We start from the raw sequence: 23,183 nt of genomic DNA, 5'->3' as shown, positions 1-23,183 counted from the left end.
AAACTGTTCTGCAGCATTAATTAAAATAACTATTTTTAAATAATTTGGTTTCCATAGAAAATGTTCTGCAACACAAAATGTGCCTTTAATAACAGCTGAGGCCTGCAAGTATCTTAGCAAACACTCACCTCCGCCTCCTCCAAGAAGAGTTTTGTTGGCTGAAATAGAGAGAAAAAAAAGAAAATTATGAATATTAGAGAGATTAATCTTACTGAAGCTTTCTCAAACAAAGAAGATTTTTGATGATTTGATAATTTATTCCTCCAAGAAGTAGATGAACAGAAAAAAAATGTAATCAACCTAAAATGCCATCACTGTAAAGGTACTGTATGAATCTCCATATCTCACCTGCTGCACAGATCAGATATCAGTGTATATCTGTATGAACTCTATTGTCACATGAAATCATCAACGTTTGACATTGCAGTTTTCAACTGGTTTCAATTACAAATGCGTTTGGTATTTACATGCTTTACGTTAGTTTGAAGTAGATATTTTGTTAATTGTTTAAACAAAACAAGTTGGGGGAACTGTTTGACGGGACAACAGAGACATCGGTTCTGTGGTTGTCTGGCATTTTCATTCTTACCCTCTTTACTTGCGCTTTACTTGTTCAGTTTTATTGGTTATTAATGACATTGTGAAGGAATTAAGCCTAATAGAGTGATGTTCAGTCCAAGTATATTATTCAGGAGAGCATGACGTCTGTGGCAAACTCTTGCATGTTAATTTATATAATCTTTTCTCCTGGTTTTCTGATCGTTTGCAGTGGCTCCGTGTCCCTCCAGGGCAGCCAGTGCAACAATTGAATAATCACAGGATTAATCGATAATGAAATAAAATAAATAAATAAATAACAGCTTGTGGCAGCCCTGATTAAGGGTTACATTAGCTGTGGAGATATCAGCCTCTCAATATGTTCACTCTACTGAAAGATCTAAGTAAACTTGTTCTAATAAGCAGACACACTCCTGTTTATTCACTTATTTTATTTCACTTTGTAAATTTGAATCTTGTGTTTTTTACAAAAACTTTAAATTTATTTAAGAATATGACTTGATGACTTGTTGGCAACATATTATTTTTCAGTACAATATTACTTTGAGTTTCTACAACCAGGGGGTACATTTTTGGAAGTAAAAACACACCCACACACACACACACGCACACACACACACACATACCTAAGGCTTCACATATATTTCCTTGCTGGGGGTATAATGCAACTTCACATTTATCTCCTAGAACATGATCAGTTTTTGGTGTCAGCATTTATTGGCACTGCTTCTTTTTTCCAAGTCCTCAAGGGCTAAAAATGTTACTGGTTTGGCCAGCAAGTGAGTTAATCTCATTCACCTGGTATTTCTTGTGTAATTGTCCCTGGTTTGATGGATGGAATAAGAACCAGCAGGTTTTGAACCTCATCAATGAGAACTGAGAGGCAGAGAACCTTATGAGCGAGTGACTTCACTGCCTGTAAAGCTAACGAATAAGCTCATGCAGCCTAAAGGATCACAAACACCTCTGTGAGAATAAACTATTGGCTTCAATTTGTCTTCAAGTTATGAAAAAGTCACTAACGCAGCAGCTTTCTACCTTGATAAGAATGAGGCGACTGAAACCTGAATGGAATAACACCACAATGAGGTTGTAATATAACAAAATGAACACTTAACAATTAATGCTCGTAGCTTGGCTGGCCAGTGACATTTTCTGCTGGTATCAAGTCACAGCACACGCTTTAAGAGTGTAAACTGCGGGCAGGGCGATAAACTTAGCTGTGGCTGCTTTTGACATATCCATTACCCAAGTGTTTTTCTCACCTGCGTATCTACAAACATGTGGAGTCAGCATTAGCCAGAGGACATCTGTAGCACTTTCAGGAAACTCAAGCCTAACCTTACCTAATTTTTTTCTGCCCGTTCATGAGATTTTGGCTGCTGTGATCATGTTAGGATAATCTTATAAGCACATAATCACTCTGCGAGGGGCAGTTACGGAGTTATGTCAGAAAACACAGGGGATATCTTTCATTTTAGTTATTACTTGCCAGAAGGCATTGTGCCAGCTCAGACATGAGCAAAGTTGGTTTTTACAGAGGAAGAAGAGCCAATTCCACAAATATCATTATGTCTTCTCAGCTATTTTTTACTCTACATTTTCACTGTCCCTCCCTGCTTTCTAAATGGTTAACACCACCAATGTTTAGGATTTAAACACACTGCACTTCTCTGTACGTGAAAAGTGATACCACTCTCTGGTTTGAAATATGAAGTTCTGTTTATCACTTTTAGGGCGGAAAAAAATCAGCTTGCCAGAGAGCTAATACATCTTTGTAGACCTTGTGCAAAACACATCAAGATTTAATACCTCAGACAAAGAAAGCATCTCCTTTAAGTCCTGTACTCACCCTGCGCATAAGGGTTATATCAAATACTGAGTTTTATTAATACTGGGTCTGTGGTGGCTAGCATGCCTAAGGCTATATGTAGTCTGAACTCCTCAGAGGTGAAAGACAAATCTGCCTGAAGGAGATAAGATACAGCTCTGACACAGAGCACTGGATTGAAACCAGTTATCACAATGTTGCTGGTGGTGGTGTAAAGTGATGAGCTCAGCTGAGACATCCAGATTTTCAGACTTCTTCTTTATTTTTAGTGAAGCTGGGTAGCACTACCAAAGCAAAAAACTCAAGTTTTGTCCACATTAAAGCTCATGGTTGCAGGTGGACAATATGTTTGTAGAAGTCTAAATTCAACTATTAAAAAGCAATATTATGACTCTTTGTGAGATGGGTGGTGGTGTTTTACACCATTTTTTGTTTCTACAAAAAGGGAAATCTCATATCTGCTCCTCTATGATCAGTACATAGGCCATTAGGAAGTTTGTGTATCGTAATTGTGGTTACCTCAACATCACCTGCTGGTTTGTGTGATACCTTTCTGAACCCTTCAGTTAGAGTGACCAGATTTGAGTTGGTAAAAAAAGAGACATTTGGTGATGGTGATAGGTATCAGTTTTTTCTGACTTGTAGTGGGATATCCTTACGTGTACACATGGTCATCCTTTCGACTGATTGATTATATTATTCAGGTGCAAATGGAACTTGATATAAAGCATACGGTAATATCCCTTTCTTCTCAGTACCTCACAGCAAAATGTAGACAAATTGTGATTGAACTTATCTTTCATAAATCACAATAAATATTTAATTCATAACTGAGTGCAACATTCTAGTTTGAAGTGTTTGTGCTTTAACCATGGAAAGCACTTTGTGCTGCATTTTTGTATGAAAAGTGCTCTATAAATAAAGACTGATTGATTGATATTATATAGTCGAAAGAAACAAATGTGTCTACAATCAAGGCAACTGCAGCATGATGAAGAGGCCAACATTGCACTGGACTTCTGATATTTTTACTGAATTTATATTTTCTACATAAAATACTTTTATTCATTTATTTATTTGTTTTTGGTCAATTATTACAAACACACAAAAAAAGAGAGAAACCTGTCTTTGGGCAGAACTGATGTGAGCTTCCAGCAGAGATGGGGACTCGATTCTGAGTCCCAGACTCGAGATGCACTTAAGTCGCATTTCCAGTGACTTGAGACTTAACTTGAACTCGCATTTAAAAGACTTGAGTCTCGACTCAGACTCACGATTTGAGACTCATGAACAATCTAAAGTTTTTTTCATGATCTTCTCTCTGTTTGATCTCATGTCTGCTGTCATTTTCCCAGCTGTAACACTGATGTAACGCCACACAGACGTGCCCGCAGTGCACACGCAATCAATCAAAACATTGACAGTACCGGAGAACACGGCTGTTGCTGCAGCACCATGGTAACTTTTGGGTATTAAAAACTTAAAAAGTAACCAGTATAAGAGCATTAAAATGGAAAGTCTGTGGTATTAAAAACCCAGGATGCTAGATCCACCACATCCACCTTCATCCATCTTAAAACACACCTGGAGGGGTTAGTCATTGTAAGGTGAAAGCTAATGTTAGCATCTAGCAACGAGTCTAGAGCAGTAAACGTTAACTTCTTACTACTTTTGTACTATTAAGAAGAAGAATGAGACATCTACAAAACAGTTTCCATAAACTGCTGACTTTGCCATGACGTTAAACTGGGACCAGACCCACTGTTAATGAGGTTTTACTAGGTACGTTTATTAGAAAAATACAGCTGTTGCTGACTTAGGAATGTAAGGAATATTTACCGGGCCTGCAAGTACTGAAACTCGATTAGAATATTGAGGCGTTTTTTTTTTTATTGAATTTAAAATTGTTAAAATGAATATTTGTACTTATCACACACAGTTTTTCTAAGCTCTTTTATTATTAATATTTTTCTGTTGCGCTCATGCAAGGGTCACTAACTGCGGACTTAACACTTGAGTCAAATCATTAAGAGGTCTTTAAGAGACTTGTGCAGAACTTTGATCAGGTTTGTTGCAGCATAGAAATGTCTAAAACCTGCAGAATAGTTGTGATCCTGCGCTAAAGTGTAGCATATTTATCCTCCTCTCTACATTGCAATGAACTGCAGTATTAGTATTAAAAATTTGTCTGTGGGCCCAGATGGATTTTAGTTCACTTTAAAAACTCTTTGACAAATTATGTTGAGAGCAAATTAATAATCTGAATAAATCTCCATGTTCATCAGTAAAGCAAAAAAAATCGTCTAGTGGAGAGGGACAGAGCATTGATCAGTTTAGGCTAAAGTTCAGTGTTGTTACTAAATGCTGGTAGATAAAGGGTGATATTATAATGCAGTCTTCTAGGCAGACCAGATGACATCGGATGGCAGATTACTCATTACAACTAAAAGTGACTTGTGACTTGACTTAGACTTGAGCCATAAGACTTGACTTTGACTTGAGGTCAAAGACTTAAGACTTGAATTGGACTTGCAAAAAAGGACTTGTGAACATTTCTGGCTTCCAGCACACCGCTTTGCAAATCATGCACTGAGCTTCCCATGCATCACTTTTCTTTTGTAGTTCATCCTTAAATTCACATTTATGTTTCTGCATTTTCTAGCTTTACTAGATACCGGAAACTCAGATCTAAAACTCCTGAACAGTTTCTTGGGTAAGTTGTCAAAGCCATCAGTCAAAAACATGTACCTCGTCTTCACCTCATCTTAAGGTGTGCGTCAAAACTGCAGAGAGTTGAAACCTCTCACGAGAAAAGTTTGAACAGCCAATCCGAGATTATACGAGAAGGTAGATTCACACACACTTTCTCAGCAGTTTTGATGCACAGCTTAATAAGATGAGGTTAAAACAAGGTTATGATAACACAAAGTTATGGTGCGTTCCAGTTTTCTCGTAATTCCGAGCAGCCGAGAGTTGGTGATGTCATTACCAGGTAACTCTGGTTATTCTCTCTGTGCTGCAGCTCCCTCCTCCCCATTTCTCTCCTGTAGTTCGTGTCTGAGAGAGTGGATAAAATAAGCGAGTGTGTAGAGTTAAATGCAATGCAAATCATTTGAGGCTGAGATAGAGTTTTCATGAATGTACAAGGCTGTAAACATTTTTATTTCTGCTGTAAAGTTGGATATTTCAGTGGAACTCTGTGGTGATTAAGAGTCAAGTGGACATTTTAGAGAGTGAGGAGTGTTTGTCACTTCTTTGATAAGCTATTTTTTCAGCCCCTTGGTTTGTAAGCACTTACTGTGTCTGTTTACCTTTGGTGCAGAGCAGGTAAACTACAGCATTTTGGAGCTGCCTACAGGGAACTGAACATATTGTCATGGGTGTGGATGAAAACAAAAGCAAGATAGTTGTGTTGAAGGGCAACCTGTATGCTGAGTAACTGAGGACTCAAACCACAATAATGAAAACACCCGCATCAGCTGAGCCTCAGTTTCATACCAGGTAAGCCAGTCTTTGGTGCGTGTCATTGTACTGTAACAATCCAACAGAAAAAATAGATAAATAAAGTCAAAATGCGAAAAAGGAAATCTTTCTGTTAAAATTAAATGAAATGGTAAAACTGAAGAATGGACATCCAGAAAAGCTGCATATACTCAGTGATGAGACAGAGAATGCATGTTAATTTGGTTTACTACACATCAGTTACAAAACAATGATTAAATCAAGGTTACTGTAGCTAGTAGAGAGCTTTGTGTTATGTTAATCAGCTGCTTGGAAACTGTATCAAGAATCTTGGTAGAGCTAATCATCCATCCATCCATTATCTATACCGCTTAGTCCAATTCAGGGTCGTGGGGGAGATGGAGCCTATCCTAGCAATTAACAAGCGAGAGTACACCCTGGACAGGTCGCCAGTCCATCATAGGGTCAACACAGAGACAAACAACCATTCACGCTCACACTCACTCCTAGGGAGCATTTAAAGACCAGTTAACCTAACATGCATGATTTTGAGCTGTGGGAGAAAGCCAGAGTACCCGGAGGGAACCCACACATACACGGGGAGAACATGCAAACTCCACACAGAAAGGCCACTGTTTGAACCATACCCCTAGCTGGTGCTCGAACCAGTGACCTTCTTGCCGTGAGGCTGCAGTGCCAATTTAGGAGAGGCAGTGGACAGTTGTCCCCACTTGTTCTGTCAAATGAATAAAGACAACAAAGACATGCAAAAGAAGAAGTTCTTGGAGGGACATCAGGGAGCAGCCTGATGCAGCCCAGAGGAGGCTATGGTTGGTGTAAATACTGCTGCCTTCAGACATCACCAGCCATGTATGACCTACTTTATTTGAAACATTTTGAACCCTTAAAGGAAGATTCTGGGATTTTTACACCTCTTGCTTACTGGTATGAAACATTAATAGTTGCAAAATGCTTTGAGATCTAACCTCCATTATATGAAAATACCTGCAACTCCTACATGACTGCAAGATGAAAAGAAGGGGCAGATTAATTAAAAGTGAATATTTGCAACAGACAACGATTTTTATAACAGTCCAGTGACATTAGGGCAGGATCTAAACTTTAAAGTAGAGGTTTGACAGGAAACTAAGAGTCATGAAGGAAGAATCCCCAACCATTAAAAAATGGATATTACAGAATTGGAGTATATAATGTAGTTTAAAAAACGACATTGTGCTTTTGCTTTTAAAAAAATGTAGAAAAAAGGTTGAGTCACACTTTCCAAATCTCTGACAGATGACCACTGGTGGGCACCTGGCGTTACAAATAGATGTCACCATTTACAGATCACAGGTCCTCATGTTTGCAGTGAATATTTTGATCAGGATGTTGAGTACCAGTCAATCTGTAGGAGAAATCCAACATCAACAAACTATTTCAATAGAAAAAAACTATTCCAAGAGAGGGGCAGCCTGCTGTGAAATGTGTGGAGTTTAGTGCATGAAATTGTGCACACAAGGAATAAACTTAATACCCTGCACCCCCCAACCCACAATTAACAAAAATAGTCAAAGCAAACCACCGTACCCATGTCAACGCATACAAATGAGGCTGCTGATTGGTGAATCAGGGCAACCATCAAGAGGAAAACCACGAAACGGAATTAATCTGACACAAAAATTGAGGTGCTTAAAGGCAAAAAAACCTTTTGGTCCCTGAGTGCATACTTTGAAATGATTGTCTATTTGTGTAGTGCTCTAGAATTACTAGTGCATCCATCCTGCAGTTAGAAACATAAGTGTTACCTCTGTGTTTTTATGCTTACAGCAATCAGACCGATTCCTTTGAACCTCGCTGAAATACTTGAAAAAAATGAATAAATAAAAGAAAATCTGTGAAATTTCCCACTTTGGAATATATCTAAAAATGAGACAACACAAGGTGAACACAATTTGTTTATTACTGAAGATTTATCAAAGGCATTGCAATTAGGAGTACGTTATGTAGCTCTGACATTTAATTTCTACAATCTGGCTTTAGTTTGCCATGTAACCACCCGTGTCACCAGTTTACTCTTTCAAAAAATCTTTTTTAAAATGTCCACAGGCAGGGGTCTGAATTTCTGTACAGGTGTACACATTTACAAGTTTGTTTCTAAGGACTGGAATATGACCCTGTCATACCCCAAAGGTTATTGGCACAACAGAGACGGTATAATTCTGTACAGATTCTTTCCATAATCCCGTCAAACACTTATTACAACAGTCTGAGCAAATGCAAGAAATTAACTCTGCCACACATGACTGACTATTGTTATTACACTGCAGATGTTTAGCAGTTGTCAGTAATGGCGCTCTGCTAATGCTTCTCTCTGTCTGTACTTCACCTCACCACCATATAAAATGTCAGACTCTAATGTGGGTTTGACTGCTTAGCTTTCCTCTGGTGTACTTGGACTCAGTACAGAATCATATACAGGGTTCACTGACCAGGTAATTCAAAGGCTTACCTCAGAGCGGCTGTGCCAGGTTCAAATTCTACTGTTTCCTTTCTTGTCACAAATGCAGAATTTATTTTTATTCCATTGGATCATTTCAATTAAATCTCCCTTTTCATCTTTATTCATGGGATTACAGAATTATTAAGACTGTCTTCTTTAGGGTACAACAGACCTTTGATAAATGTGCAATAATCGTATTTAATGCTGCTGTTCTCTGTGTAGATACATAGGTGCTTGAGACTGAATCAGCCTTTGAGCCCTGTGGGGAAACAAAGGCATCAAAGCAACTAAAAACTAAAACACCCCATGTGCATGCACAATCACGCAGTGGCAGAGATGTGCTCACACACACACACACACATACACAAACACACACCCATATGTAGAAACACATGCACAGGAGGGTGCAGGAGCAGAGGGGTGCGACCAAGTGTGTGCACAAATATTACACTTGCCAGCAGTCACACATGCACACACATACAAATGCAGACAGTCGTGGTTCAGTGTTTGGGTTACCATGGCGACGGCAAAGCCCAAAGGTTTGTTACTGAAACCTAGTTAATTAGAGAGAGAGAGAGTAATGTCAATACTCAAGGGAAAATGTTTCACCATCTGTTAAAACTCATGTACCCGCTACTCGGTTGTGCATGGACGGAGTGAAACTGTGTTTGCGCAGCATTGGCCACTGTTGTTGCACGGTCGTGCGCAAAAGCACACAACTGACTTCTCCCATGGCACTCAATAAATGCAGGCCAACAGTTTCTTCTTCTTATTGGTATTAGATGACTAATTGGAATAGCTAATACTGAGCCGCTAAATAAAGCGTGCTTACATCTGCTGCCGAGACACACCAATTATCGAGTGAGGAAGAGATCAGGGTGATAAGTTATACAACTACATACAGAGAGAAAAGAGATAGAGGCGGAGGGAGGGTAAGTTGACATGGAGGAGGAGAGCGCGAGGTGTCAGGGGACGGAGAAAGGGCTCAGGGAGGGGGGAGAGAAAAAGAGAGTAAGGGAAGGAGGGGTGATGGAGGGCGAGGGAGTGCGAGAGGCTGAGACGAAGTGAAAGAGACTTGAGGGTGGAGAAGAGAGACACAGGACTAAATTTGCAGGGAACATAAAACAACAGGATGGAGAGCACATCTTCTTCATTGGGAGGTAAGTAATGAAACTAAAAGGAAGAAAGGGGTAAGAGAGACACATTAGAAAGGGAAGGGTGGGGGTGAGGGTGGATAGATTGATGGATCAGTGAAGGACAGGAACTGAATGCTTAAAACATGGCCAGATAGAGGAGGAAGAGGTGGAAGAAGTTGGCTGTGAGAGACAGACTACAGAGACGATATGAGCTCTCAGCTGCTGTTTGGCACAGTCTAAAAACTAGTGTTTATTCACCTGTCTGTGTGTGTCTGTGTGTGAATGTATATGTGTCTCTTTGTGTGTAATTATGTTTGAAGCCAGGAATAATGATGATGATGATGAAAACAGGGTAAAATCTACTTTACACTCAGCTGTGTTAAACCAGTCTTCTGTCTCTGCTTTCTCTGTGGCTCCATCTTATTTTTCTTTCTCTCCGGTCTGTGTCTGCTCCCCCCTTATTCCCCAGGCCCCAGTGCAACTTGTTTGTGTACTCCTCCCTCTTCTGCATCCCTCTCCATCCCCTGCCCACTTGTCCTAACCACAATTACACCTCTTTCAGTCATTTAATTTCTAGCCATCATTTGTTTGATACACTTAAGAATACCAATTTATTTGCCAGAGTCTCTCTGTCAGAGGACAAAGATGCTGACACAGTGAAGGATAAATGATGACATAGCTCTAAAGCTTTATCTGAGATTAAAAAATATAACAATACAACTGGATAAAATGTCTATTTTGACAGATCTTTCAAAAACAAAAATCATAAATATGATGAAAGTCTTCAACAGTACCTCTAATTCTCATTTATATGAAGCATTTAAAAGACAGTCAAACCCATGTAATTGCAACACTTTAAATAAATACACAAAAAAGAATATTATCTCAATGCATTTCTTTCTTTTGCACCTGGGTTTACAGTGTAACGGCAGCTTTAGCTTCTTACTTAATATGAATGTGCTTTCAAGCTCCTTGTAGTCTCATTCACACCTGTGTGCACAAAACATACGGGTGTGTGTATAAATGAAGTAGATTTACAAGTGACACATGTGAATCTTAATGCTACTGATTACCTATACACAAATACCAAGCACTCACACCTGCAGAAGCAATATGACACAAAGCTAAACACTCATTTCATAATTAATGCCAAGACAAGGAGCAATAAGAGTGCAGATCTAACACAGCTTAGAAGAGGGCTGACCAGAATTCAAATGAATGCAAATGAGCAGTGATGCAGGAGAAAAATGGCCATCAGTAGTGTCAAACTATTCACTAGAGTTTGCAACCATAAATCCTCACATATGATGTCACTATAACATCAGGTAGTATTTTACCTACTTTAACACCTCCACTGACTATACCAAAATACCGGCAATCATTGTAGAATGTAACACAATCAGTCAAATCTATGAAGTGAAATTGGTTATTAATAATATTTTTGATAATATTATTTAATAATATTTAACCATATTTCTAATAAGGAACTTGGGCATATTGGCAAAAAATGTAACCAAAACATTGTGAAGTTTTCTTTTTTTTCTTTTTATGAAGACGTAGAATAATTAAAGCAATTCATTCCTCTCTGTTGATGTTGGGCTGCATGAAGGTCATCAACACTTTTATCTACCAGCAAAACACTGAAAAACAAAAGGGCAGAAAGTTTTACCAAAATGCGATTGTGCAGGTACCATAAATGCCCTCCCCCACTAGTTAATTAATGTCATCTCATGGTATATAACTAACATCAGCTTTATCACAGCTAATTTGTACTATTAATATAAACAAAAGAAAAAAATCCAGCTAAATGTGTTTTCTTAGCATAATAAAATGCTCAAAATAGCATTTTAGCACGTTGTTGCATATTTTAACACTAGCTGTTTTCCTCTCCTGTTAAATGTATTTCTAAATAACTCTATGTGATAGATTACTGTTGGACATTATGCTAAACTTTTTTTACATTGTTTAATAATGCTGAAATTATTTTTATATCCTTATAATTAAAAGGAGGGGGGAAAAAAAAACTTTTTCTTTCTTTTCAGATCATTTTTAAAAATTATGCCAATGACTGAATAGTTTTATTTAAAACTTGACATTGTCACACAGAAATTTTAAGAAATGTTCCATAAAGCTCCAAACGGTTTAATGCTGTACTCACAAGAGATATAAAGAAAGATATTCTTAAATTACCAAGGCTTTGAGGTGGACACACAGTGTCTTTAGATGGCATTTATCTAAAACTAACTTGTTAGCACAGTATCATGCTGAACACAAAATGCTAGTAGCTTCACCATTCATTAGTCTTTATGCTTCCAAAATCCAGTTTTGTTTAAAAAAAATTACAGACATATTAAACATAGAGCCCCACTACACCGCCCCTAAACTTGGTTTTGGTGATTGTTGTTGTTGTTGTTTTTTTTTTTTTTGGGGGGGGGGGGGGGGATTAGTACTGTCTGCCAGTAAAGGTGTCATTGTAACACAAAGGAAAAGAAACTTCATAAAATGAGCTGCTTAAACATTTTTCACTGCTTCAACAGTGCAATGATCTCCCATCTGAACCTCGATGACCAACAGGTTCCTTCTAAATCTCCAACAACACAACAGGCAATCCATTATAAAGATGTTGCTAAAGGTCCAAGAACTTTTCAGATAAAGAATTTTATTCAGAGAACTGAGTTGGGCCCTGCGAAGGCCTGGCAACCTGTCCAGGGTGAGCCCTGGATGGATGGATGGATGGATGGATGGATGGATGGATGGATGGATGGAGTTGTACATAAATACAGAATCAACTTGAGATCCACTATAAACTTCAATATTTCAGTGAGTTTGCACTGTGTATAAAAAAGTTTCTCATAGTTGTTTTTTGTGGAATAAATTTTCAAGGACTTTTAAGGGACGACAGACTAATGCTTTAACCTACTTTGACTTAGGACAGTAACTGCCTGCTATTAAACCAACACCACGAGAAATAATTACATCATAAAGGACAGTAATTTACCACAGACATTCTAATAATACCTGTGGGAAAATGACTGCTATTCTTTATTAAACTGATTGTAACATGGCTCCTCTATTTAACAACCATTTCCGACAAAAGATGTAAACATACTTGCAGCATACAATCTATGCACTTGTCAGCACAATACACTACAGAGAAAAACAAACAACTCATTGATGCAATCCTAACAAAAACTGACTGTGATAACCTTTTTAAACACAGCATGGATTGAATTGCATTCTACTGTAATGCACCCCAGGCACTGCTGTCAGTGTCTCACATTATGGTATAAAGTGGGTCATACAGTGCACTATAATTTAAAGGTGAAATGAGAATAATAAATCATCCAGTATTGCCTCACTGAATATATATATCATATCAATGTATGAATGTCAGCAAATTAGACAGAAGATTGAGTACAGCAGGAACATGAGTCTATGTTTGAGATGATCTAAGTGTACATCAGAGAGGACTACGTCCATGTAAACAACAGAAAATCAGTTTCTTAAAAATAGTTAAAAGCTGACTCAAAAACTGATTTGATGAGGATAAGTTTACTTTAGCAACACTGTCTGATTCTGATTGTTACCAGAAGTCGGACTTTGACAGTCTTTTGAAATCTATCAAACTTTTAGCTAAATCCTAGCAGGCTTTTTCGTGAGTAGCACCAGAAGGAGCTGGTGGTGCAGCAGCATCCGCACCCAAAGCCCCAAGGGCTAATCGGGTCCTCTAAGGTCACCCTGTAAGCAGAGGAGCTGGACCTGTGTTTGTCTCTACGCGACTGGAGAGGACAGAACTGTCCTGGTGTTTGCACCCAGGTTGAGCATAACTACAATCTACCAACATCTACTTCTGATGTTGCTGTGTATGCAGCATTCAAAAGGCTGAGCTGAGGTGACTCTTCTGTAGCCCAAAGGTAATAAATGCTAATTAATTGTGAGATGTGCCTCTAAGGCAAATAAAAATCATTGGTCGCAAAGCCTGAATTAAAACACATCAATATCAATTTAACCACCGTTGACTACCAGCTATTAGGCCTCAAGGAACCTTGTCTATGACCTCTAAGTCTAATAACTACAATATGATCCCACTGAGTGGGTTTCTGTGTTACATTAGCCTAGTTGTTTGAATTAAAACTGGAGAACCAGCTTATCTATGGTGTAATGAGAAAAATCTTTCTCTGGTTTATGTTTAAGGTTTGAAATCCATTCATTTCGCATCTAAATGGACCAAAAACTGTTAGTAAGAAGGCGGTCCTACAGTTCCATCATCTTGAGTAGATGGTTCTTTGTTCTTTGTTGAAATATGCCAGCAAGTGTGAATGCGCACCTGTCACTCTAATGCAACGTATGCGTAGAGTGAGGTGTTGGTAATCGCTGGACCGTGGCGACCTGCTGAACCCCTGTAAAGGAGCTCTGAAAGCCGATGTAAAGAGTATCCTCACCAAACACACACACACACACGGAGAGAAAACAGTGCGCACAGCCTCGACCAGAGAGGAAGAGGAGGAGGATAGAACATGCGCTGGAGGCGACACCTGTCAAGCCGTTACTAAACACGCCTGGTTTATAAAAAAAGAAAGAAAGAAAAAAAAGACTGAGGCGCCCTGAAGACTTCGGGGGATAGACCGAGGTGGAAATAGAGATAAGTAGCGCCTACTGCCGATGTTTTCGCTCAGGGAGAGACCCGGAGCCCTCTGTGGAGAGATGGGAAAGGAGTATGGGGCATTAACGTCATGTCAAGCCGTTTTGGAGTTGAAGTATAAGTTGACGTAGGTTATAGATGTCGGCTAAGCGCACCGAGAGCAGGAACCGGGAGCACAAAGACGCTGAAGCGGAAAAAAACGGGACTTTATCCGAGGTCTGCCTATCAGTCATATACGCGCGCGCGCCCTCTCCACACATATTAACCCACAACAGAACCCACAGAGAAACAACTAAGTAGTGCACATCGTAGAGCTTCGGTGCGGACAGACCGAACATCGTCCTCGTCCCTCCGCGGCGCCTTCACCCGTCTATAGAGGCTGCTGACCGGAACTTACAGGACCCGCAGAAATATCTACTAACTGGAGATTATATGACAAGGGTGTCCTGAGGGACGCAGGGAAGAGACAGAAAGGAGATAACAGAGGTATGATCTGGTTTATTTTGATGACTGTGCATTTGTTGGCAAAAGAGTAGATGGTTCGTTTGAATTATGCTTAGGAATGATCACCTTTTTTTTTCCTTCTCTTGTATAACTCGTGATTAGTTGCATCTGAATGCTCTACGATTTTCTCTCTATCATAACAGAAAACGTCAATCTTTTTATATATTGTGTTCATCTATGAAGCTACCTGCTAGACCAGTATTTACGCAGCAAAATGGAACAAAAAGTCAGAGATTTAAGCAGCAAAGCTTCAGAGAGTTGCAGGCTGAGCGAGATTAAAGTGGGAGATTATACTTTGTAAAGATAAAGAATTCCCTCTTGCACGATTTCTCTCATCTATCTTCCTGCTCCCTCCCTGCATCCCTTATGTGAGTGGTGGTGTGTGTTTTTCATGAGTGTATAATGGTGTGTGGCCCTTTTTGTGCATTTGTGTGTATGCATCAAAAGAAACAAAGCAAATCTCTCTTACACGACAATGCTTGCACCCCTTCTCTTACCTCACACTTACACCCACAAATGTGCTTTGATGCTTCATGTTGCACAGGACACAAAGTGGACTTAAAAGAGACAAACAAAATGTTGCTTCATGACACGCATCACAGTGATACTGCCAAACCTCTTTCACTGAATGCAAACATAAATGTATATCTGCGCATGTAAACACATGTACAGTAAATACATGTACAGGATTACTGCAGCAGACACACAGGGCCACATTGAGATAGCAGATTAGAATGATATTCTCAGGGCCAAAGCTGAAGAGAACAAGGGATTAAAGAAGAAAGGCTGAGATGGATGGTTGACGGATGGATGAATGGATGGAAGAAGAACAAGGGAAGAGAATGAGAGGCAAACAGGCCAAAAGAGGGGTAAGAGAGATTGAGACAGTGCACAGAACACGAGATTAAAGTGTAATGTCCTAGAGAGAAACAGAGAGAAAGAAAATCCAGAGCAAGTCATGCAGTTAGAGGGAACTACCATGTCAGAATGTGGCAAGAATAAAGACGAGGAGAAGGCAGCCAACACTCTTTCTCTATTGCCTCCTTTTTGATCTCCTCTTATTCACCCATTCGAAAGCACGAGGGGAACGCTGCTTACATAACTCTCCATTTGAAACATATTAAACTGAAAAGGGTTTGGGGAAAAAATACAATAGGCATCTTAGAAATTGTGAAATTGCTAAATACAATTTAAAAAAAAAAATCAAATCTGAGAACAACAGGGGCTGCTTTCATCTTTAGTTAAATCCCCTGGCACAGCTGAGTCTGTGTTAAGTTTTAAACAGCACATGTGTTAAAGGATATGTTAATACCGATGTGTTCAGCACAGCGTGTGTCTGCTGTTAACACTTTTGGAGGTCCTAATGAACTCAAAGAATTACTCTTGACAGATTAATCTTGTCTTTTAAGCAGCTTTTAGCCTAGTACTGTTGACTTAGTTGTGCAATCAGGTTGCTGATGCCAATATCAGGCAATAAAATACAGTATTAAATATGAACCAGGAGCCTGTGTTAAAACAACCAATAATATATTAGATGCATCAGAATATCCATACTGTTTTTATTTACTGAATCTGCACTGAAAGTGAAAAGTGATATGAATGGATGAAGCTAATTAGATTTTCTCATTTGCTGTTGTTTCAGCACATTTTATAATACTGCCTTAACATTATTTTTTTACATAGAGGAAGCTCAAACAAACAAAATAAACATACTAGTTAATGCAGTATATGAACATACAGATGTCTCCTAGACAACTAGTGAACAAATAAACCGCCCTGCCTAAAACTGTGTAGACCCCTTCTGCAGCCCACGTTAAACCTATGGGGTATGAAGGGGGGATGCAACTTGCACTGGGATGATGGGAGTAGATCATTTGGTGCCTAAAGCCTGCAGAGTGGTGCTTCTTTTTTGATGCCAGGCAACGCATTAAACACATGTACCTGATGTTAGAAAAATATCTAACTATTGTGTTATTACAACTAAAACGATTTTAAACAATATTGTACAGATTTTTTCTGAATTAACTAAAAAACTTAGATAATTTGGTTTGAATTTGAAGTCTAATTTGTCCTAGATGTGTACATTCACCGGGGCTTAAGAGGGGCCAAGGCACACTGCTCATGCTCAACGGCCCTGGTCACGTGTTTTGACCCAAAAGGAAAATAAGAATCAGTAAAACAGAGAATAAACAGAAGGGACAAAGTGTTTCTCATTTATTAAATATAGATAAATAATAAAATGAAGTAAAAAGCAAAGTGTAAAACTTCAATTCACCATTCAGCATTAAGCCATTTTACAGCTAGCTAAATTGTCAATTATTTTTGCCTCTAAGGTAGTAGGTCAACCAGAGAAAAAGTTCAAGATAACTAACAAGTTGAAATGGAGCATATTGCCACTTATTGTAGTGAGGACAGAAATATGGTCAAGAGATTCTACTAACAAGCTTGTATACTATGACAAGAATAGTTGCCAATTAAATGGCCTAACAAAGCTAAAATAGCTCTGCTCAACTGTGCTTTGGAAATGTTCGGATTGTCAAGTCCCTAATGCAAAACCTTAGCAGGTGTGACACGGTGAGGCACCGTGTCCCTGCTAGGAGGAAAATGTTGCTGCCAGAGAGTGCTGTTGCCACTAGGGAACAACATGGGCTTTCTCTGAAACAATGTTTGGGCTGTTTGTATGCGTCATGTGGGACCCCAAAGGTCCCACATGAATTTCTTATTGTGACAGCATAACTGATGTTACTCACCTCACCTGTTGGTGATTTTAATGTTGTGGCTGACGTGGTTTCTTTAACACAAGTGAATGTACAAGATTTAGTTTTCCTCTACATCTGCCAGTAGAAGAACATTTTCACATTGAACTGGTGTAGTGCTGGCCAGATAATGAACAGAGTGCTGTCACGGTACAACAAACCAGTGCAGTGATGTGAAAAATGCATAACTGTCTCAGAGTGGAGGGCAACTGCTGAGTTTTGTGACGATCGTCTGCTGGTTTTACTGCATTCATATTTCAAGGAATCATAAAAAAAACCTCAGTTTTCTTGTATTATGATTAGAAACGGTACTTCTTCCTTCCTTGCTCTGTATAAGCAGTCCATTTATTCCATACTGTTAAATGTAAAATCCCAGTAGCATGACTTCAGAGGTTCCAACTCCCCCTACTTTTCATCAGCAACAGCATTTTCCCTGGTGGCAGTTTGTTCAGTTTACCAGTGAGCGATTGCATGTTCATGTTCAAGGCACTGGTTCAGTTCCCTGTGGCAACACTGTGCTTCATGCATCTAAGTAATATGTCTACCGTCCTCAGGCTATTTTACCTCTTATCTAACACACCGACCTGATTGATTCCTGATCTGGCCTTCATCATTTTTATAACCTTAAACCACAGATTAAGCCTATGGGATGGATTTGTTATACATCACTTTTAAAGACTGCCCTCAGCTTTGTTTCATAAAGAAAGTCATGACTTTCTGTATTTATGCTCCACTGAAGAAATGTAACTAAGCATCAATACTTGTTGCCTTTGGCATGCTCCTAATTTTTCCTTTTATTAATGATTACATCTTGGTATTGGTACCCAAACAAATAAATAACCAATAAGAACAAACTCATTATTTCCATGCTGTTCTTGACTTGCTTGTAGTCTTTTCAGTGCTGATTAATTTCGTTAAAATGTTTGTGCTCTAAAAAGATGAAAAGTGGTACACTGATCAATCAGATTCACTTTTTTTTTTACTGAAGAGATGAATTTAATTGTCCGATTGTCATCAAATATTTAAGAAAAATGCTGTTTATAAAGTTAAAATGAAGGGTAAGTCGGCACTGCATGTTATATTTGGGTCTCTAGATGTAACCATGCATTAGTGTTTCCAGGCGCCCAACTCTATTAAAGCATGTGAGTGGGAAACTGTGCACTTTTAGCCAGATTTAGCCAGAGTTTAACTCACCTCTGAAAAAAGAAAGGATTTCATAACTGCTCTCAACAGCTTTACAGAAACACAGACTGAGAGAGTGCCCTTGACAGTTCACTAAGGATTTGGCCATTTTTTTCTCATCCTTCAAGTAAGAGTGAATACACACATCTTGTTTTGATGCAGACAATCAAACTGAAAATTGATCTTGAACCAGTCAACAAACCATTTCTGAACTAGAGTGTCACAATTATGAAATTTTAGTAGAAAATTATTTGTCATATAATTCTAATAATTCCCCTACTTCTTTTTTATGCCACCATTAAACTACAAAACAACTAATAATTGTATAATTAATCTAACAGCTATTTAGTGGAAATAAATGCAACATAAAAACAACTTGCTTTTTCAAACTTCTTAAAATTTGTACATTTTAGAAATGGCATGTCCACAACAGAGAACAGAGGAGCAAACAAGATAATGAGCCACCTCAGTAGTCAGATATTTAACTCCATCAGATGCTAGAAAAAAGATGTGAAACAATAAATAAATATTAAGATAAAATAAATATAAATAAATTTGACATTTCTATTAATTTCCCTGAGTTGTTGTCAAATAGTTAAATAAAGATGATTGTGACAATTTTGTTTATTACAATTATCTCAAATAATTGTGATTACATTGTTATCATTGACACCCCTGATTTGAAGTTATTCTTTACATGCAAGCAAAAAGCAACAAGACGTAGGTTTAATATTCACAGTACATGTTTCTACAAGCAGCCCGGACGCAACTGATGGAAACCCACATCATAAACTCTGGGTCAACAGGCTGAGATGTGCTCTGAATATGGCTGATTTTAACACTTATCGCTCCTAATATATTTTCCCAAAGCTTGTTAAATCTAACAGAAAAACACATAAGCAGAAGAAACAATGTGATCTGTCAAAGAATAATGGGCAGACTAACAAAATGACATAAGCTCATTTACACCTAAATATAAAAATGAGATAATGATCCAATTTGTGGAGCTTTGAATTTTTACTTAGTAGGGGTGTCAGAGTAGATTCATGCAGGTGTCCATGTGATCCAAACAAATACAGTCAGAACAGGCTGCTTTTCTTTGTGCACACACTTCTGTAGGAGGACTGTTTTGGCAGTCCACCAGTGTATCACCACTTGTCTCTCATCAATGACAAGCCAGCAAGTTAGCCTTTAACACAAGATATTTAATTCATCTTGTAGGAGGTGTTAACTACCACTAAACTTAAGAAGAAAGCTCCCTGTTGGTTTTTCCCACTGATAATTCTGATAAAATCTTATGAAACAAGACAGCTGTAAAGACAAAAAGAGCATCACTTTGTGCAGTTATTTTCAAACTCACAATAGCTGAATCGGTGGCTACTTCATAATAGTGTAAAATCCTGCATGAACGGAGAGTCCCTCTATATTCACTATTTACTTTTATGTTTGACTTTTTCAGCACTATTTTTTATTGAACTTAAGTATCCAAGAAGGATAAGAAATAACCAAACCAGAGTGCTCAAGTGCACTGATTAAAATTTTGCATTGAAATTAAATTTCTGCTGCAGTTAAACAGCTAAAGATGTCATCTTCCATCAGACTGGTCAGTACCCTGTTTTGCTTATGAAGATTCCTAATCTAATGACCTGGATATATATAAGTGGCAGCCATGATAAGAGCTGGTGGAACTTTGTAAATTGTGTAAGAAAAGAAACTTCAATGCTTATTTTATTAATCTCTTCTACAATATAATACCACCATACCAGACTATTTTACTTGTCTGTCTTTTTCATTCCTTTTCTTTTTAAATGACCAGTCTTGGTATTGAAGCATTAGTTTTAAAGAGTTGCCCATGTTTATGTAACTTACACAAAAAACAAAACAGTGTAAAAATGCATGGTTTGAAATAGCTGATGTGTCTGTGAAAAAAGCAGCTTTTTTAAGTACAGCAAACCCACATCACAGCCTCTTGTGCCGTTGAATTTTTTAAGCATTGCGCCCGTCTCCTTCACTCATCACGATTTCTCCCTGCAGTCTTTCCTCCATCTGACCTCATGACATTTTCTATCAGGGTCAGGGAAAGTTGCGTAGGTAAATACTTAAGAGCCATTTTTTCCTGCAGTTCAACCATACCTTCCGTCCTCTTCTAAGCACTTGTCCTTGACCCAGAAAACATTGTGAGGTCGAATGTGAAGGAGAGTTCATGAAGATTTTAGAAATGACAGCTCACCGGTGCAGCTTTTCACATCTAATCATTAATCCTACATATTTACACTTTTTCCATGTGAAATTGTTGCTTTCTGACTAAAGTTGGAATGATGAAAATGAATAAAAAAGGTTGAATCAAATGCTTAATGTTTGAATGTATTAAGCTAACATTTTGTCAGGACATGTAGGAAGTGTTACATCAACAAGTTTCTTCATCAGCATTCTTGTTTCTACGGTGCGGATTAAAAAAAATCATCTAGCCACACTTTTCAAATGTCAGTTATTTTTCAAGAAAGCCACACATCTGCATTACGGTTAATGTGCTGATTCTGATACGATTATAAACTTATTATGTCTTGAATGTTGCTGCTGTAAGGAATTATGGGGCTGTTTACAATCTAATTCATTCAAAAAGGATGGTCAAGTGTATCCCAAGCAAAAGGTGATAAGAAAGGAAGTACTGCACCACCTTTTCACAGTATTTAGAGACTTAGGCAGCTGTTCTCATAGCAGCAACAAAGATACTTCTTGATCATTTCAATTAGTTAAGAAAGCATTGAAAATGGGGGGAAAAAAAGAGTTTGCCCGCCACTTTGATGACAAGCAGTGGGCTGTTCAGTTGCTGACATCCAGTCACACCACATCCAAGCACTCCTGCTAGAGATGTGGTTTTGTTTCCTTTAGTTGTTGTCCTTTTAGTCGCAACCTTATTACCATGCTTTTCCCGATCCAGATAGCATATCCAGATATAGCATGTTTTATATTTGGGGTAATGTAGCTAATTAAGACCCCAAGATGGCCCAAAACAAAACACATCAATATGGAGGCTTCAGGGAAAGAGAAACTCACATTTCCCTCTTGCTTTTCTTTTTCATTTGAATAGAGGAAATATTCTATCTCACTTACAGTAATCAGACTTGAAAACAAATGAATTTATATGTAAAAATGGATTCTGTGTAGATTCAGTTACTCTAATATTTAATTCTTTTTGCCAGGAGGCAATACTGACACTGAAGTAAGCTGTGCTTTTACATAATTGAGGTTATGCTGTGGTTTTGGCTGAGACTGTCCCAAAAAGACATCATAAATACAATACCCGGAAAACCTGAAATAAATATAGCATGCAGCAGATGCCAGATAAGCACATTATAGAGATGCATTACTCAAGAGAAGGTTTTAACAACTGAGGATGCTTTTGGACACACAGGCATGAACATACAAAATAAAAGACAGAAGCATTGCATTATGCTGTGTTACACTGCACTAAGGATTTGTATTTGAGTCTATACATGTGCATTTGAGTGTGTGTGTGTTTTTGAGTGTGTGAGCATTGTGACAGACAGGTCAGAGAGTGCAGGAGTCATGTAGAGGTAAAATTCAAAGCTGAGCTTTTATTTAGGCAAGAGGTATGACTTCAGAACGCCTGAACTGTTCCCTCACCTGGCTTTAACCCTGCTACAGGTGCAGGTTTATGCACAAAGTAGACAGGAACACACCAGAAAACCTCTTGTTGTAGACAAAAATATAAAATTCATGTTATATTTAATAGATGAAAGATGAGAAAGACACTGAGGTGCAAAGAGGCACAAACAGCTGCAGCCATGTCTTTTGTGTTAAGACTTTTCAGAAACGCAGACTGAGCTGCTCTTTTGCAATTAATGATGTCTTAAAGGAGATTTTTTTTTTAAGTAGACAATTTACCTGACCAATTTATAATTTATATGACCAAGAGGACGTTGACTCTCAGCTCAAAATCTCGCTACATGCAGTTAAGTGTTGCATAACAAAAAACAACTGCAACCAGTAAATCATCAGACTACAGCAGTTAACTTATTATCACAGTTGTCTCCAGTAATTTTCAGCAGACTGAATTGTCTACATATTAGCCAAATAAGTCTCACCTTTCAGAATCTGCAGAAGTATAGTTTATTGCAGCAGTTCACAAAAAATAGCGAACTATATAAATACAAATAAAGTGCTGTTACACAGCTTTATGCTCCAGGTTAAAGAAAAATAATTGTAAGATAGCATCAGTGATACTGCGAGCTGTCAAAAACTGTCTCAGAAGGAAAAAGAGAAAATGATGCCTGTGATATAAGTAAAGCTAAGACTTAAAGATGTGATCATCTAGACGAGAAGTTCAGTTGAGGTAGAGAGGAGATTCTTTTTTATCCTTCTTCAATCAAAGGCTGAGAAAGCTGATGAAAAAGGACAGGTACGAAAGTACTAATGAATAAATCAAGAAGCTATGGCCGAGGCTTACAGATTACTTTAGCAATGAAGATCCATCATCTCATTTATAAATGTGCTTTCTTTTTAGACTGTGTTGGATTCCTCTGCAAACACTGTGTTGTGACTACTCAAAAAAATGAAAAAGAGACATGGAAGATTGTACATCTTCCCC

General features: G+C 38.3%; 2 protein-coding genes across 3 annotated transcripts in view; one reads left to right on the top strand and one right to left on the bottom strand.

Moving 5' to 3' along the window:
* Nucleotides 1-23,183, bottom strand: part of macrod1 (mono-ADP ribosylhydrolase 1) — a 134,094-nt gene that overhangs the window by 62,045 nt on the left and 48,866 nt on the right. The window contains exon 4 of the mRNA XM_041989981.1: nucleotides 129-158. Coding sequence (XP_041845915.1) covers nucleotides 129-158 — 30 coding nt within the window. The remainder of the gene's footprint in view (nucleotides 1-128; nucleotides 159-23,183) is intronic.
* The window catches only part of flrt1b (fibronectin leucine rich transmembrane protein 1b), a 39,081-nt gene continuing 25,336 nt past the window's right edge, over nucleotides 9,439-23,183 (top strand). Inside the window, exon 1 of one of the 2 annotated variants that reach the window (XM_041989980.1) lies at nucleotides 9,439-9,511. The gene's annotated coding sequence lies outside the window, so the exon portion shown is untranslated. Of the gene's footprint in view, nucleotides 9,512-13,938; nucleotides 14,616-23,183 lie in introns of those variants that run through there. The other variant, XM_041989979.1, reaches the window with a different exon arrangement.

This window comes from Melanotaenia boesemani, chromosome 7 (assembly GCF_017639745.1).
Source record: "Melanotaenia boesemani isolate fMelBoe1 chromosome 7, fMelBoe1.pri, whole genome shotgun sequence".
NCBI lineage: Eukaryota > Metazoa > Chordata > Actinopteri > Atheriniformes > Melanotaeniidae > Melanotaenia > Melanotaenia boesemani.
The sequence above is the reverse complement of the archived record's forward strand: the minus strand, read 5'-3'. Positions and strand labels throughout refer to the sequence as shown.